At 44.1% G+C, this 17,935-nt stretch overlaps 1 protein-coding gene across 50 annotated transcripts in view; it reads left to right on the forward strand.

Annotated features, from left to right (window-relative positions):
- Positions 1-17,935, forward strand: part of SEC31A (SEC31 homolog A, COPII coat complex component) — a 63,160-nt gene that overhangs the window by 33,710 nt on the left and 11,515 nt on the right. For 17 of the 50 annotated variants that reach the window (XM_021101832.1, XM_021101838.1, XM_021101833.1 and 14 more), the window contains 7 exons: positions 481-659; positions 2,245-2,371; positions 3,184-3,329; positions 4,689-4,862; positions 6,645-6,821; positions 11,115-11,232; positions 12,890-13,231. In XM_021101832.1, coding sequence (XP_020957491.1) covers positions 481-659; positions 2,245-2,371; positions 3,184-3,329; positions 4,689-4,862; positions 6,645-6,821; positions 11,115-11,232; positions 12,890-13,231 — 1,263 coding nt within the window. Of the gene's footprint in view, positions 1-480; positions 660-2,244; positions 2,372-3,183; positions 3,330-4,688; positions 4,863-6,644; positions 6,822-10,358; positions 10,452-11,114; positions 11,233-12,889; positions 13,232-17,935 lie in introns of all 50 variants that reach the window. The other 33 variants (XM_021101843.1, XM_021101847.1, XM_021101835.1 and 30 more) reach the window with 4 other exon arrangements.

Here is a 17,935-nt window from a genome sequence, read left to right on the forward strand (position 1 = left end):
ACGCCTGCACCTCCACTGCAACCCACGCCAAAGAAGTTGGGTTCTTAACGCACTGTGCCACAGCAGGAACTCCTTATTCGTTTCAATTTGTGATTTCCGTAACCTTTTGAAAGTAAATAGTCCCTGCATCTCAGTTAGAAACGTTTTTGTCACAGATGGTGGGGCTGTGAGGGACTCGGTTATCACTTAGTGCATGTAACCAGTACCTTGAAACGGTGGCACAGTCTCACGCCTCTGGGTCAGAAACTGTGCACTGGTCTTCATTACTGTAGTTTCAGTGCTCTTTTGCCTGCTTTTATTTACGTGTGTCTCAGTCTGTTTCCATAGGTATCAACAGTTGGTTGGAAATTCACCTGCCAGCGACAGTCAGAAGTCATCACTGTGTTCTCCACTGAGTGTGTGCGAACCTTCATAGCTGCAGTGTTTTGTCTTGTGACCAGAACCTTTATGGGACTTGGGTGTGTTGCTTCTCTGTTGCAGATATCGATGGGTTGATTACTCAGGCTTTGCTGACGGGTGACTTTGAGAGTGCTGTTGACCTCTGTTTACATGATAACCGCATGGCGGATGCCATTATATTGGCCATAGCAGGTGGACAAGAACTCCTGGCTCGAACCCAGAAAAAGTACTTTGCAAAATCCCAAAGCAAAATTACCAGGGTACGTTATTTTAAAAATAAATAAACAGTAACATGTTATAGAAGCAATACGCTCTTGCTATAGATGATTGAAATGCAGAAAGCATTAAAGAACAAAAAAAACCCACCATAATTCAGTGGCCTATAAATAGTTATTGTTGATAGCTTGGCATGATTATCCCAGTTTTTGTTGTTTACATATATAATTTTCTAAGTGAAAAATACTTTTTTTTTGGGGGGGGGGCCACACCCACGGCATGTAGATGTTCCTAGGCCAGGGATGGAGCCTGTGCTGTAGTAGTAACCCAAGCTGCTGCAGTGACAGTGCTGGAGCCTTAGCCTGCCGCACAGCACGAGAACCCTGACTTTTCAGATTTTTACCATAGGAAGGGTGAAACATAGAAAATGTTAAAGTTTTTAATACCTCCTAAATCTTCCATCAGATTAGTACCTATTCTTTAATACCTCTTCCTATGTATTTGTAGACGTTTTAAAAACAGAATTAGGATTATATACAAGTATGTGGTTTTGCTTATAGATACTGTCACTTATGTTGTAATCATTTTCCCATATCATTAAAGTCTTACAAAAATATTTAATTGCTCTATAATCATCTACAGTAGGAATATATTATTTTTCTTATTTTAAGATGTTTAGATAATTTCTAACGTTTTCCTAATGCAGTTGAGACAGTGGTAAACATCCTTATTGCACCTAAAAATTTGTGCACATTTCTAACTGTTTAATGAGGCTGTCGTGTTAGGAACGGGATTTCTGGTGCGGAGGGTCTGTGCATTTCTAAGCCCCTGCTTGATGACTGCATGCCTTTGCGGCAGCCTCGTCCCGGCATCCGTCCCACCAGCGTTGGCTGCTCGCAGGCTCCGCAGCCGCGGCCCAGGTCACAGACTCCCGTGTTATGTGCGGGCTGCCTTTCTGTTCCTCTCCCGCACTCGCCATGCCTTTCTCTCTCGGGACTTTGCCCCTGGTGCTCCCTTGGCCAGGAGTGTTTTTTCTTCTTGCTGAAAGTAATTCTGACTTCATATCTCAAATATTTGTGTGCTCAGAAAATTTTTCCTAATCCATCAGACCAAGTCATGTCTTCCTGTTAAATGTTTTGGTAACACCCCATACTTTTCTGTCTCAGTTTTTATTTTGTTTTATTTTTGTCTTTTTAGGGCCGCACCCATGGCATGTGGAGGTTCCCAGGCTAGGGGTCTAATTGGAGCTGTAGCTGCCGGCCTACACCACAGCCACAGCAATGCCAGATCTGAGCCATGTCTGTGGCTCACGACAACACGGGATCCTTAACCCACTGATCCAGGCCAGGGATCGAGCCTGCACCCTCCTGGTTCCTAGTCGGATTCATCTCCACTGCACCATGACAGGAACTCCTGTCTCATATAAAATATGTTAGCATAAATTTTTTTTTGAGAAAAAAATAATACTGTCTTTTATGTCGGTTCAGGGATATACTTCACTTTGCTGCTCCTTTATTCTTCTCAAAATACTGTGAATAGTAGTTTTGAAAGTTTCGCTTGATGAGCCAGAGTTGATTTTTGTAAGTTACGCAAAGACTTCTGATTCTCCCTTCGTTTTCCTTTCCCAAGCTAATTACTGCAGTAGTCATGAAGGACTGGAAAGAGATTGTCGAGTCTTGTGACCTTAAAAATTGGAGAGAAGCTTTAGCTGCAGTATTGACTTATGCTAAACCAGATGAATTTTCAGCCCTTTGTGGTAAGAAAATGAGTTTTATATTTATATTACATATCTGACCAAGTATATTGGAAATAAAATTACAGATAGTTTTTTTTTAAAAATATTTGTAAACTCACTAATCACAGATAAGAAAATGAAGTTCTCATTTGAATGCTTTTCTCTGAATTTTTAACACCATTGCTTCTCTACCTACTAGTCATTATTTTTAATAGTATTATTTAAGGATTTTAATTTCAGACAGACCAGACTGAGACTCCTGCTTCCGCCATGTACTAGCTGTATAACCTAGAAAAAATTAATTTCTAAGCCTGAGACTATTCATATGTAAAATAGCATATCATCAGCTCTCACTTCATACATGTTAGCTTCATAAGATTAATAATTACAGCATTTCAGAAGAAATTACCATTAAAGGCCCTAACTAAACTGATAACTAAGGGATGATATTCATTAACCCCAAGAATAGAGGCTTCAGGCTGCTGGTATAAAAGCGAACAACCATTTGCTTCCTTGAAAGTATTATGGAAACAGAAAAATCACGAAGATGGTAACGTCATCGTCGTCAATAATCTAGAGTAGTCCTAGCTCTCATTGCTGGTTATTCCAAATGTGCCGTATTTTATTTCTTCCCCGGCTTTTACCAAAGCACTTGTACTCATTTCACAGGTAAGTATGCGCGGAAGGTTTATGTGACAGGGACTCTGTTTCTGCCTGCTCCTCGCTGGTTAGGAGGTTTGATCCGTTATTCTGAAACCATCGTTGATCTTCTCCTGATCTCATACACAGACTGCCGTGTGCGCCATCTTATTCGTTTTCCTTTTGATCCGTAGATCTGTTGGGAACCAGGCTGGAGAGCGAAGGTGATAGCCTCCTGCAGACGCAGGCGTGTCTCTGCTATATCTGTGCCGGGAACGTGGAGAAACTAGTTGCGTGTTGGACTAAAGCTCAAGACGGAAGCAACCCCTTGTCCCTTCAGGTCGGTATCTGGGAGACAAGAGATGCTTCTTTCCTAGTGTTGTCCTTCAGCCTGCTTATATTCTAGAAGGCGATTTGTTCTGGAAGTTCCTTCCTTTCACCTACTGAACACATCTTAGAAATTCTCTGGCTGGATAATTATGTGTGCTTGTTGCTGTATTTGGAGAGGCAGAGTTTGAGATGATGGGATGGTACAATGAGAATGCAGTTGTTTGTGAGAACACAGTTGAAATGTGCTAGTTTATTGGGGGAGGTAAATGGCAAGAGCATGAAGACAGCCCTGGAGCTTTACCCCTTCTCATGCCTCTTTCTCCGTCCTCCGTGATTGTGTCTGCCGTGGGCAAAGAAACAATATGGGACTTGCCGTGGGGGCTCAGCGGTAACAAGCTAGTATCCATGAGGACGTGGGTTCGATCCCTGGTCTCCCCCAGTGGGTTAAGGGTCTGGCGTTGCCGTGAGCTGTGGTGTGGGTCACAGACGAGGCTTGGATCCCGCGTTGCTGTGGCTCTGGCATGGGCCAGCGGCCCCAGCTTCAATTAGACCCCTAGCGTGGAAACCTCCATATGTTGCAGGTGCAGCCCTAAAAAAAAAATCGAGAAATTTCATTTTAATATTTCTTTTTCTCTCTACGAAGAGATCTTCTCAATAGGGTTGTTGTTTTAAAGATCACTGTTGAAACCAAAAATCTTGTAGGAATCAAGGTTTTCCTTCTAAGAGCTTCTGAGAGAAAACACTTGTTTCACGCTTCCGAGTTGGTGTGTTTATGAAGGGCGGATGGGATACGTTTCTCCTTTATACCTGAAGCACAGCGCCCCGTGGCTGAGAGGATAGGTAGTGAAGAGTAATATGAGAAACTTTGGGTTGAAACACCAAGCCTGTTTGGTATTTATATAACCTAGGAAAAATTGATTTCTAAGCCGTAGACTATTCTAAGCTGAAGGGCTATGAAGTTTTCCTCGGTTATATAGGAAACACCACCATCGTAGCACTGTTTTTTGGTAGTACTATTTTTATAGTATACACCGTGTAATGTTTCCTCTTACACCTGCTGGACCCCCGTTTCTGCCTTCAGACATCCGCCCGTCACTCTGGCTTTGGATTTTTGCCTGTTTTAGGTCACAAGACAAGTATCTGGCTATTGACGGATGTTTAGGAGAAGATGCCTTAGCCTTCTTGGTTTTAAGTTTTGCCTAAACGGAGGTCGGCTGTTCAGGACCTTTGGGCGTGGTGATAGGCGGTGCTGCGTGTCCAGTCGGCTTTGGGGATCTCCGTAGCTCCTTCTCTCTCCCTGCTTCCTCTCAGAGCACATCTGGGTATCACTGGCCAGTCGCCTTCACGCTCCTGTCTTTTTCTCATTTAGGATCTGATTGAGAAAGTCGTCATCCTGCGAAGAGCGGTGCAGCTCACCCAAGCCGTGGACACCAATGCTGTAGGAGTCCTTCTGGCCGAGAAGATGAGTCAGTATGCCAGCCTGTTGGCAGCCCAGGGCAGTATTGCTGCGGCCTTGGCTTTCCTTCCTGAGAACACCAACCAGGTAATTCGAACTGACCGTGTCTCTTCTTTTCGTGCCTGAGAGAGGTGGGTTCCGTAGACAGCACTCAGTAGGAAACCCGAACAGACTCACAGGACGTGTTCAGGGCAGAGAGAACTGCAGGACATTCCCAGTTCCGCGTCCTTATTTGGTGTGCAGTCAATCGGGCTTTTTTGTGATACTCCTGTCAAGTCAGTAAGCGACTGAATGTGTGGTAATGAATAAGACTGCAAAAGTCAGCGTGACAGCAGAGGTAAACGGGGCACTCCACAGTGGCAGAACACAAAGGGGGTTGGTGGGAGCACGGGGAGAGATCCAAACCAGCAACGGGGTCTGGCTGGAAGTCAGGCTGGGGCGTGCGGAGGCCTCCTCAAGTGGGCTCTTTCCGTCTTCATTGTCTATCTGCTGGAGCCTAATTTTGAACTTTATTTCTCTACTTTTCATTCTAAACTTTATTCTGCTTCTGGTCGATTAATCGTCCCCAGTAGTTCATCTGTTCTGGGGAATTATCAGTAAATTTCACTGAGTAAAAATACATCTGTGGCCCAGGCCATGGAGGGAGGTAAGACTCTAGCTGGTGTGTATGCTCTTACATCGAGGATCCAGCTCCCACCTTTCTAAAAATAGAAACAAAGTCTTTCCAATGACTTTGGCATAACAGTTTTGTAAGATTTTTTGCTTAATAACGTCTCATTATCATATTGAGGTGTAAGATCCTTAATCTTAAGACTCACTTAAGCTAAGACCTTTAGATCTTCTGGCCTCTATAGAATTAAACTCTGTATTTAATATTGTTTATAATTGCATACATTCTATCCATTATTCTTCATGCTTTTTTCCCAGTTTTTAAAGAACAGTTCTTATGGGAAAAAAATGATAATTTTAATGTTACTTCCTCCTGTAGGTCTCGGTAGACCCTCAGTATTTTCTGGGGAATATTGCCGAGACTTCATGATATCGTTATGGTAGATAGTTCCCCATAAAGGCAAGTTTACCTAAGTACGCCTACAGAGTTGACACGACGTCTTTAAACCTTTAATGAATTTATAGAGATGTATAATTTTTTTTTTGTCTTTTGTCATTTTAGGGCCGCACCCACAGCATATGGAGGTTCCCAGGCTAGCGGTCCAATCAGAGCTATAGCTGCCGACCTACACCACAGCCACAGCAACGGGGATCCGAGCCCCGTCTGTGATCTACACCACAGCTCACGGGCAACGCCGGATCCTTAACCCACTGAGTGAGGCCAGGGATCGAACCCACCCACCTCATGGTTCCTGATGGGATTCCTAGTTAACCACTGCGCCACGACGGGAACTCCCTAAACTAATTTTCATCTTTTTCTTAGATCACCGTCATTCTTCCTTTGCCATCTTTAGCAGTTGATTCTCTTTTGGAGCCTTCTTTCCCTACAAAGAGACAAAATGACATTTTTTTCACCTGCTTTTGTGATTTGTGAGCATGGCTTAACTGAAAGAAAACAGCACAAGAGCAGCGACGATGAGCGGCATTGATCTTGTGCACACGACTGTGTGGTGGGCGTGGTCTGTACGCCTGCCTCAGCTACATCCCAAGGGACGTTGTACGTAGTGGACCTGCGGTGTCCGTCTTGAGTACTAGGAACCGTGATGGCGGACCCTGGAGTACCAAGGGCTGTGGTGTGATACGCAGCACGTGAGCAAAGTCACATGAGGATCAGTCGTACCTTTGAGAAGGTCAGCGTGCTGTCTTATATCGTGAGGTGAACTTTAACAGTGCTTTGCTCTCTTCCACTGCTTCTTACAGCCAAATATCGTGCAGCTTCGTGACCGACTTTGCAGAGCACAGGGAGATCCTGCACCCGGACACCAGGAGTCACCGAAAAGTCCTTATGAGAGGCAGCAGCTGCCCAAGGGCAGGCCTGGACCAGTTGCTGGCCACACACAGATGCCAAGAGTTCCAGCTCAACAATATTATCCCCATGTGAGTGATAGGGTCCAGATGAAAGTAGGAACACTTTTCTATTCAAATACTTTTCTATGCAAATTGGTGGTTTTAGTTTGTTGGGTAAGAGACTTGTGATAAAACTAGACAATATACTGTTTTAATGATTGTAGTTTTTATATTCTTAAAAGTAGCACACTGTGATCTGTTTTTTTAAAAAGCATCTCTTGTGGCACAGTGGGTTAAGGATCTGGCATTGTTGCTGCAACGCCTTGGGTTGCTGCTGTGACATGGGATCAGGAACTTACATGTGCCATGGGGTACAGCCAAAAAAAAAGTATCCCCTTAGAAGTTCCCTGGTGGCCCAGTGGGTTAAGGATTTGGCACTGTCACTGCTTCAGCTCAGATTCAGTCCCCGACCTGGGAACTTGTGTACGCTGCAGATGCAGCCAAAAAAAAAAAAAAAAAAAAAGAAAAGTGGGGGGGAATCTGTCAAAGAGATTACAAAGTAGATATAAATGAGTTTAAGCTGTCTAGGGAGATTTCTTATTTCTCCATCTCTCAAGTTATATTACACAGTGTACATCTGTTGTTAAAATTTCTACAGTGATTCATCCAACAAACAATTTTATGGCTCATTTGGTTTCTTTTTAAAAAGTGCGCAAGTGTTTTCTGAATCATTAGTACAGGTTTACTATGCCTTCTGTTTCAGCACAATAAAGAGTATCCAGAATACAAATTTTTTTTTGGACAACTTGTATATTAGAGAAAAGCGAATGATCAAAGCTTTATGAAGTTGTAGGTTATGGGAAATGTGAAGATGATTAAATAATTTTTAATTAATTTATCTATTTATGAAATTTAAATTACCACATGGCAATTGTCTTGTGGCACAGAGGGTTATGGATCCAGTTTGTCACTGCAGAGTTGGGTCACTGTTGTGGCCTGGGTTTGATCCCTGGCCCAGGAACTTCCACAGGCCACAGATGCAGCCAAAAAAAAAAAAAAAAAAAAAAAAATTACCAAATGGTTAGGGGCATAAAATGTGGCCTCTTATCATCTTTTACTATTTCATGTAGAAGCTTACATTTCCAGACCAGCAGATAACCTTCCTGAAAACTATCTTTTTGTAAGTAATCAATGGTTTTGACTGATAACAAAGTTAACAGCTACTCTGCCCATTTTAGAATAGAATACATTACTGATAGATTTGACCAGAGAGGGTTCTGTTTTTTTGTTTTGTTTTGGTTTTTTTTTGTCTCTTTGCTATTTCTTTGGGCCACTCCCACGGCATATGGAGGTTCCCAGGCTAGGGGTCGAATCGGAGCTGTAGCCACCAGCCTACGCCAGAGCCACAGCAACGCGGGATCCGAGCCGCATCTGCAACCTACACCACAGCTCACGGCAACGCCAGGTCCTTAACCCACTGAGCAAGGGCAGGGATCGAACCTGCAACCTAAGGGTTCCTAGTCGGATTCGTTAACCACTGCGCCACGACAGGAACTCCTGGTTTTGTTTTTTTTTTTTTTATCTTTTGTCTTTTGGAGGGTCACACCTGTGGCATATGGAGGGTCCCAGGCTGGGGTCTAATTGAAGCTGTAGCCTCTGGCCTACACCACAGCCTCAGCAATGCCAGATCCGAGCCACGTCTGGGACCACAGCTCATGACAACACCAGGATCCTTAACTCACTGAGGCCAGGAATTGAACCCCTAACCTCATGGTTCCTAGTCGGATTTGTTTCCACTGCGCCACGATGAGAACTCCGACAGAGATGTTTTTACATTTTCGTTTAGCAAAAGTAAACATAAAGCCATGAAAAACTTAAAAAAAAAAAAAAAAAGCTCCTTTGTCTATTGTACTTTCGATTGCTACTTAATCAGAATAGATTACAATTGAATATAATTGTAACAAAGTACTCTCTGCTTTGTTTTATTTTTTATTCTTTGGACATATGATGTTAAGTGCCTGTCTTTTTTCTCCCTGTTGAGGGTATGTTGGTAAACCAAACTTGCACTTCCCAACTCTCGTGGCCATTGCGCTGGACTTGGAGAGTCTGTGACATACATAGGCAGGGCAAGGCAGGTGATGGCTGGGAAAACCGAGGTGGTCAGGGGACTAACCAGAGTTTTCAGACAGAGCTGGAGTTTCTCAGCATCTGGGCGAGTTAATGGTTAACGGGACTAGAGCTCCGAGCTCAGCATCTTGAGTCTGACCTCGCTGTCTCGGCCCTGGAGTGAGGCGTCCTCTACGCGGGCAGGAGAGACTTTACGCCTTATGTCCTTGGGTTTATCTGTCTTTCAGGAAAGTGTGAAAACCTTGAAAGAGTTTTTGTTTACTTAGACTTAGCAGTCTCATACTTTTAAGAAAAGGAAATAAAATTCAGTCATAGATGAAGCTGTGATTTTCTTTTTTCTTTTTTTCTTGTCTTTTTTCAGGGCCACTCCTGCGGCATATGGAGGTTCCCAGGCTAGGGGTCGAATTGGAGCTGTAGCCGCTGGCCTACACCACAGCCACAGCAACGCGGGATCCGAGCCGCATCTGTGACCTACACCACAGCTCACGGCAACGCCAGATCCTTAACCCACTGAGCAAGGCCAGGGATTGAACCTGCGACCTCATGGTTCCTAGTCGGATTTGTTTCCGCTGCGCCACGACGGGAACTCCCTGCAGTGATTTTCTTGATTGAAGCTGATGATGTGCTGAATGAGACGGTGGCTTGTGGTTTTCAAGGTATGTTCACAATCAGGAGTAAAAAGACAAAAAGGAGGCCACAGCAGCAGGAGTTCCACGCGTACTGTGACCGCCACATATTTGCCATTAATTGTTCCTCTGTTGAAGTTTCTACAGATACTTACTTGACAAAAAGTATTTTGATGGCTTCAGAAATTTTTTGGAAAACTTCTGGACTCTGCCAGGGCAAGCAACCTAGTGTAGTGTAGCAAGCACTGGCTAGGACGCAGCCCTAGCTCCATCGCCAGCGGGTCGGGTGGCCCCCCGACAGCCCCTGTGTTTCTCCGGGCCTTGGTTTTCTCAGTGGTAAAGGGTGAGGATTAGACTGGATGATCTTTCAAATGCTCTGATTCTAAGCCTCAAATGGGACCAACATGATTTTTGTGGCTCTGGTGAAATCCAGAAAAGGGAGTTTATCGCAATAAGTGTACTGATTTAATAGCATGAAAACAATTAATGCTTCACAATCACTTTTTTACTTTATTACCCCCCCCTTTTTTTTCTGGAATGTCTCCTTTCCTTCCCTCCTTAGAGAACCTGCCTTTTCCCACTTATTCTTGACACACGAATGGCATTGTTCTTTGTGCTTTGATTTAGTTTTCATATCGATTTTGCTGCTGCCTCCCTCCCCCTGTTTTGTGGTGAATGTGTGTTTTTCTCTTGGAATCCCAGCTACCTTGAAAGCAGTTGCCTGACTAATGAATGCTCTCTCGGTGCTCTTAGTTTTTGCTTTGCATCTGACTATTAACGCCTTTAAGGTTTTTTGTGTTTTTTTTTTTTTTCTTCCTCTTTTAACATTTTTATATTTTATTTTCTGTGATTGGTATTTCTTTGTTCAATTCAGGTTAGAATTGCCCCCACTGTCACTACCTGGAGTAACAAAACTCCTACCGCCCTTCCCAGCCATCCACCTGCAGCCTCTCCCTCTGACACACAGGTATATCCTTCATTATTCATCTTTGAGCAGAATTCTGCTCACCTAAATGTGTAGAGCTCTGTATTCTCTGCCCACCTCCCTGAGGTTCCTCCTCCCATCTCTCTCTCTGCTTATTGCATATTAAAGCTTTCAGGATGCAAGAAGCAGTTTTTTAGCACAATTAATTTATTTTCTTGTCCCTTTCTTCCTCTTTTGCAGTTCTAAGTTAACATGAACTAGAAAAACATCAGCCAGGGTTCTGCTGATGTTTTAAATCTGATTTCACAGAAAATTTTTCTTTTTTCTTTCTTTCTTTTTTTTAAGCATTGCAGAGAAGAAAAAATCCCTTGTGGCATTTATATGTATATTTCTGAAGCATTAGTTGCGGGTAGAATTTAGTAGAGATGGAAAATCTTGGGCTTGTAACTCTCATAGACACTCTTTTATGCGGCTGTTAGCATCTCTTGCCGTTCAGGGCAGTGACTGGCTTGGACCTGTCTCATCTTTAAATCACACAGAATGTGTTGCTCCGAAAATGCGTTCTAAGGGTGACAGAATGCACACAATGCAGTGTTTTTCACACAAGGGTTTCTTCTTGCATTTCGCATGAAGACTGTAAACCCATCTGGAAAGAGTCTTGGTTTCAGATGCCGTCCTCCTTTTTACCATGTTCTCGTTTCCTAGGGAGAAAATCCTCCTCCTCCGGCCTTCGTAATGCATGGAAGCGGTCATCCAAACGCTGGCGCGCCCACGCCCCTGGGTCACGTGCACACGCAGGTACCACCTTATCCACAGCCGCAGCGTAAGTAGCGGGCCCTCAAGTGCTGGCACAGCCCCGGGTCTTACCCACGTAGGGACTGTTTCCTCTGACGCTCCAAAGCCGGGATGGCTTCAGCCGTAGCAAGTTTAGGGAGAACCACTCTGTGTAGGACTCGAGTCCCTGCTGCAGAGAAACATGCTTTTCCCGGGGGTGGGGGGGGTGCAGCCTGCGAGGAAACGGCTCCCGTGTGGGTGCATCCAGAGCAGGTGGCCCCGCTCCTGGGCCTTCCCTGAGGCCTGTTAAAGAGGCACGTGTCCCATGGTCTTGGTAGAGAAAAATGGAATTGAAGAAATTATTTAATACATGTTCTTTTCCTTCAGGCAAGATGACACTCACCATCTTTGGAAAAAAACAGTTCCAAGGGACATTTGTTGTCTTTATGATTTTTTTTTTCCTTAAGAAATCGATGACTTTTTAGAGTCGCTTTAGGTTCACAGCAAAAGGGAGTGGGAAGTACAGAGAGTTTGCGTTTGCCTACCGGCTCCATGCGCAGCCTCCCCAGCACGGGCGTCCTGCCCCCAGGGATCCGCCTGTCAGAGGCGGCGCCCCACCGACACGTCTTTGCATCAGCCAAAGCCGTCTACTTTCGGGTTCCCTCCTGGTGTTGCGGTCTATGATTTTTGACAAGTGTATAATGATGCTTCCTCTGTTGGCTTTCACTTTTTTTAGAAAATATTTATACGTGGAAAGTAAAACATCACTACTATGGTAAAATTTTCAATGGGCAAAAATAAAACTCTCAGAGGGGAAAATTATATGACTGAACAACCATTGCAAAGACAAGAGGATGTCTTATCTTGAGACAAGAGAAGAGAAGGGCTGTCCTCAGAGTGGAATGAGTGCATTCCCTTCGGTCCCTCTGCAGAGGGGCCTCTCTGCCTCTGCTCACACAAGAGGACCTGGTATCTGGGTTCAGGTCTTTGCACTAAAACATGATTTGGCGGCCTGATACCTGCCTAACCAGCTTTGTTCCCCGTGAGAAATAGAGTAATTGTCTTGTCAGAGATCATCAGAAGTTGCCCGTTAATCTGGAACCGTGCTCAAAGCGAGTAACAGATGCTTTAACAGGCGTTGGAGAAGCGGGCTGATTGGTACGAGTGCTCTCCCGGCGGCTGTGGTGGAGGAGGTCTGGAGCTGCCGCTAGGCTCCCTGCTCTCTGCCTGAAAAGGGGAGTGCCTTGGATGTGTAATTCTTGTGTGGTTCCATGGGCGGCTCGTAGGTGTCACTGCAGTCTCTTCACATGAACAGGAAGGCTCAGAAAAGGGTCAGTCGGCCGCGGGAGCGGCCCAAGAAATAGCAACAACAGCAACAACAACAACAAAAGACAAAAAAAAAAAAAAAGAAAAGAAAAGGGTCAGTCTTACAGTTCTTGGGTCTGATGACCCAAAGGTGTTCATAGCCAGCAGCAGTCTGGAGATGGCAGGGTTCAGATACTCAGCCAAGTGGCTTTTGGGATAGTTAGAGCATCTGATGTATCAAAAGCAGAATGTATTTAATAGGTGATGTTTGGTTGTAACTGATTAGAAGAATGAAAGTAATTTCCATAGAGTAAGAGAACCTTTTTTTTTTTTTTTTCCTGTTTTTCTGTCAGAATAAATGTGTAACTAATTAATATTTCTGTTTCTTCTCCTTGGTGTAGCTTATCAGCCAGCCCAGCAGTATTCCCTCGGAACAGGGGGGTCAGCAGTGTATCGACCTCAGCAGCCTGTTGCTCCTTCAGCTTCAAACACTTACCCTAACACCCCTTACATATCTTCCGCTTCCTCCTATCCTGGGCAGTCTCAGCTGTACACAGCCCAGCACCAGGCCTCTCCACCTACCTCCAGCCCTACTGCCTCTTTCCCTCTGCCCCCTTCCTCTGGAGCATCCTTCCAGCATGGCGGGCCAGGAGCTCCACCGTCATCTTCAGCTTATGCACTGCCTCCTGGAACAACAGGTACACTGCCTGCTGCCAGTGAGCTGCCTGCATCCCAAAGAACAGGTCTGCGCTTAAAAGGGGTTTGGTTTGGCTCCTCCTTTGTTTTTATCATGATCACATGGGTAGATGGAAAGGAATTGTTTCTGACTATAAGCTGGGTGATGTGAGGTTTTGATTGAATGTTTATAGCAAATTCTAAAGTGTGATTTTTTTCCCATCATGAGCTTTAGTTGCTAAATGAGGAAGTTTAGGGCTTTGAAAGGGTAAGAGTGTATCATTTGCCAAATCAAATCAGTGGTAAGAAATTAGTTGGTGAGATAAGTGGTAGTTGAAACTAGATTTCGTTGACACAGATTTCTTTACTAGAGCAGAACTATGCTCTATGTTTTTCCTGAGTTTTCAGTTTTTAAAATTATTCCTTAAATTCATTCATGGAGATTAAACAGTGCAGGATCTTAATAAGGTACAGATTTTGTAATCTATTTGTAAAGGTGGAGAATCTCAATGTGTATATTGAAGGGGAAAAAGTGAGACAACACAGCTCTGACAGAATCTCTAAGACAGCAGAAAGCCCCTCTAGAGGAGTGCTCTGATTCTGCATTAGGGCAATACCACGCTCTCAAACATTTTAGAAATCTCTAGGTGTCTTTATTTTTGGTAGTTTAGTTCTACTTGAAATTTTCTAATTAAAATCATAATTCAAAATTATTTTTATAGGAAAATATACATTTTAAAAATTCTTTTTATCATGTTAAATTAGAGCATTATATTAATTTTTTAGGAGTAGGTTATATCATCTTATTTCCTTTTGGAACTGTGAACGGGCCCTCCAAAATATGTGTTATAAAAAAGATCTGCTGTGTAGCACTGGGAACTATATCTAGTCGTTTATGATGGAGCATGGTAGTGTGAGAATAAAGAGGTATATATGTGTCACCTTGCTGTACGGTAGAAAATTGACAGAACACTGTAAACCAGCTGTAATGGAAAAAATAAAAACCATGCAAAAAGTAAGGTCAGTGAGTCAGGATTGAGAACCACGAAGATAGTGGTTGAGAATGGAGGCCTTGGAATCAGATTTCCTTGCTTGTATGTATCCCAGCTTCACTCCTTTGTAGTTATGGGACCTTGAATAAGTGACCTAATTGTAAGCATCCGTTTCTTCATACTGATGACCGTAGTATGTGCTCAGAAGCTTGTGAAGAGGCTTGAATGCCTTAACACGTTGAAAGCATTTAGGGACAGTGACTACAAAGTCAGCTGTGATTATGCAGAAGTCCCACTCAAAATTAAAGTTCTGTGCCTTTTGGTATTTGAAAATTGTTTCCCTTTCAGAATATAATCGATGGTTTTGAACTGAAGAGGCAAAACAGGAGTGAGGCTGCTTTTCTCCAGATACTAAAGCCACGTAGAAACTAGGATTTCCTGAGGAGCAGGCTTTTCTAATAGGCGTATGGATCCAGAGTTACCCCTTACCTCCTCCTGTCCTTAGTGTAGAAGATCAAAGGCCGCAGTACCAAAACGTCTCCCTCTCACGCACACACAGCACCTCACGTTTTACGGCCCAAGTAAAGTTTATATAACGTTCAGTACAGACGGTTCAATAGGCTGAGGTTTAGAGAGGAGCGCGAGTTCAATCGTAGAGTTTAAAACACCTCTTACGAGTTTCCGTGTGGTGCAGCAGACTCAGCAGTGTCTCTGCAGTGCCAGGACACAGGTTTGACTCCTGGCCCGGCACAGTGGGTTAAAGGGTTTGGTGTTGCTACAGTTGCGGTATAGGTCGCAGCTGTGGCTTGGATCTGATCCCTGGCCTGGGGACTCCATATGCTGGGGGTGGTGTGGAGGAACAGGTAGCCAAAAACAAACAAAAATTACCTTTTAAAAACAGTTCCACTCTGGAGTCCTCATCGCGGCTCAGTGGTTAACGAATCCGACTAGGAACCATGAGGTTGCGGGTTCAGTCCCCGGCCTCGCTCAGTGCCGTGAGCTGTGGTGTAGGCCGGCGGCTACAGCTCCGATTCGACCCCTAGCCTGGGAACCCCCGTATGCCACGGGTGCAGCCCTAAAAAGACAAAAGACAAAAAAATAAAAATAAAAACAGATGCACTCTGAACAGTTGGGGAGCAGAGTTCTTGAGTGAAAGACAGGTTCAGGTAACCCCCATAGAAGAGGTGGTGCAGGGAAGTAGGAAGGGAATTACCGTTTATTGAACCTGCAGTAGACATGTCCCAGCATTTGCCATATATTTTCTTATTTCTCATAACCGTGAGAAATAGGAATAGTTATTATTTTTTTAAATTGCCATGGGGAAGCTTGAGTTTCCCAGGGTTGGGTAAGGCTCTTGCGATTGCACGCTGATGATCTCCGGGAGGAGATGCAGACGCAGGGCTCTGGGCCTTCCGAGCCCAGGCTCATCCTTCCTCACCAGGTAGTCGAGTCTGGATGGATGGGGTAAAAATAGCTGTCAGGGCTGGAACTTCATCATCTCAGTTAAATATTTGCATGGTAATTTTTTCTCCTTAAGCAGAAGTGCGCTTGGCTCTGAGATGAAGTCTTGGCTTACGTACGAAGTAGCAGAGTTCTAACCTGGCTGAGAAGCAGAGTAACTGATATAGGAGGAAGAGGCCGTGCCTTTTTCAATACTCAGCATGCACTCTGCTAGTTGCCTTGTTACCTCTTGCATGCTAGTAATCCCTGTGTTTTAATTAACAATTAGAGCTTTACCTTACTTTATTTTTTGATCTCCTAAACATTTTACTTAGGTTATGCAGATAATTGTGACTCAGAGTTTTATCCTTGTTCTGCTATGTCTTCGATTATGTCATGGTTTTCTGTAGGACTTGGAAATTTCACTTGTCTGGTGGATTATTCTTGACGTACACCAGGATTTTCAAACCCTCTGACTATTAGTGAATCACAAAATTATGTGCCCACTGCTCAGAAAAACGAATGTTGCAATCACCAAGACATTAATTCAGTAAATTCTTAATGAGTACCTATTCAGTCTATAATCAGAATTATCCAGCAGAGGAATAATATAACCACTAATAGTTTAGGTTTGTTTATTCCCTTTATATACATATGTGTATGTATGTATGCATGAATTAAAATTTTTTAATGTAAAATATATATGTAATTTATCATTTTAACCATTTTTCAGTGACATTAAGTATATTTACATTGTTGTACAATCATCACCACTAACTACAGAACCTTTTCATCATTCAATGCTGAAATTATGTAGCCATTAAAAACTCCTCATTTTCAGAGTCCCCTGGTGGCTTAAGGATTAAGCATTGTCCATGTTGTGGCACAGGTTCGGTCCCTGGCCCAGGAACTTCTGTATGCCACGGGCTGCAGAAACCAAAAAAAAAAACCTCCCAATTTTTCCCCAGCTCCTGGTAACCACTGGTCTACTTTCTGCTTCTATATATGTATTCTAGGCACCCCTTAGAGAGTCCTACAGTTTTGTCCTCTTGTAACGGGCTGTTTCAACTCTCTTTAAGATTTGTGTTGTAGGAGTTCCCGTTGTGGCGCAGTGGTTAACGAATCCGACTAGGAACCATGAGGTTGCGGGTTCGGTCCCTGCCCTTGCTCAGTGGGTTAATGATCCGGCGTTGCCATGAGCTGTGGTGTAGGTTGCAGACGCGGCTCGGATCCCACGTTGCTGTGGCTCTGGCGTCGGCTGGCGGCTACAGCTCCGATTCAACCCCTGGCCTGGGAACCTCCATATGCCTCGGGAGCGGCCCAAGAAATAGCAGCAACAACAAAAAGACAAAAGACAAAAAAAAAAAAAAAAAGATTTGTGTTGTAGCATGTAGCAGAATTTCCATTTTAAAGCTGAATAATATTCCACTGAAGGTTCATACCACATTTGGTTTCTCCATATTCATCTGCACGTGGACGTTTTTGGCTCTTGTGAGTAGGAGCCACATTTTATGGAAAACCTCCATCCGTAAGTTCCACACGGTGAGATTTCAAACTGTAGAATTACCTCTCCTGCCCCAGTTTCTCTGGGACATGTGCTTCTTGGGTAGAACTAAACTGAACTCATCAATTAATTGTTGTATTCTCCTGATTCCTCTCTCCCCCAGTAAAGATAGTTGAATTCTTATAACTTGTATATACATATGTACCTCCACAGCATGCTTTTTTTTTTTTTTTTTTAGGGCTGCACCCACAGCCTGTGGAGGTTCCCAGGCTAGGGGTCAGATCGGAGCTACAGCTGCTGGCCTACGCCACAGCCACAGCAACGAGGGATCTGAGCTGCATCTGTGGCCTAGACCACAGCTCATGGCAATGGTGAATCCTTAACCCACTGAGCGAGGCCAGGAATCAAACCCATGTCCTCGTGGATCTTAGCTGGGTTCGTTTCCGCTGAGCCATGAAGGGAACTCCTCCACTGCTTGCTTTTGATTGGAGGCTCGGTCTGGCCCAACCTTGAATATCTGAAATTTTGAAATTGCCGTGTTAGTTTTCAGCCTTCTTTCCTCTTGACCACTGCCAGAAACTTCAGTTCTTAGAAGTAAAGTAGCCCTTTGTGGGAGGCTCGTGCTAAGCTGCCTGCAAATCTGTATGTTCTTACAAAAGAGACCCCAGGCAGTGGTTACGTATTTACTGAGCTTGTTCCTATGTATGCTCCTGTTCACGGGGTCAACACAGAAATCACAGTTAATCCAGGCTGCAGACCCTTGGGGCCTTCCACATCCAGCAGTAAAGGGGCACTGCTGCCACTGGTGAGACTGTCTCACACGCTTCATGTCTTCA

Source organism: Sus scrofa, chromosome 8 (assembly GCF_000003025.6).
Source record: "Sus scrofa isolate TJ Tabasco breed Duroc chromosome 8, Sscrofa11.1, whole genome shotgun sequence".
NCBI classification, from domain to species: Eukaryota; Metazoa; Chordata; class Mammalia; order Artiodactyla; family Suidae; genus Sus; species Sus scrofa.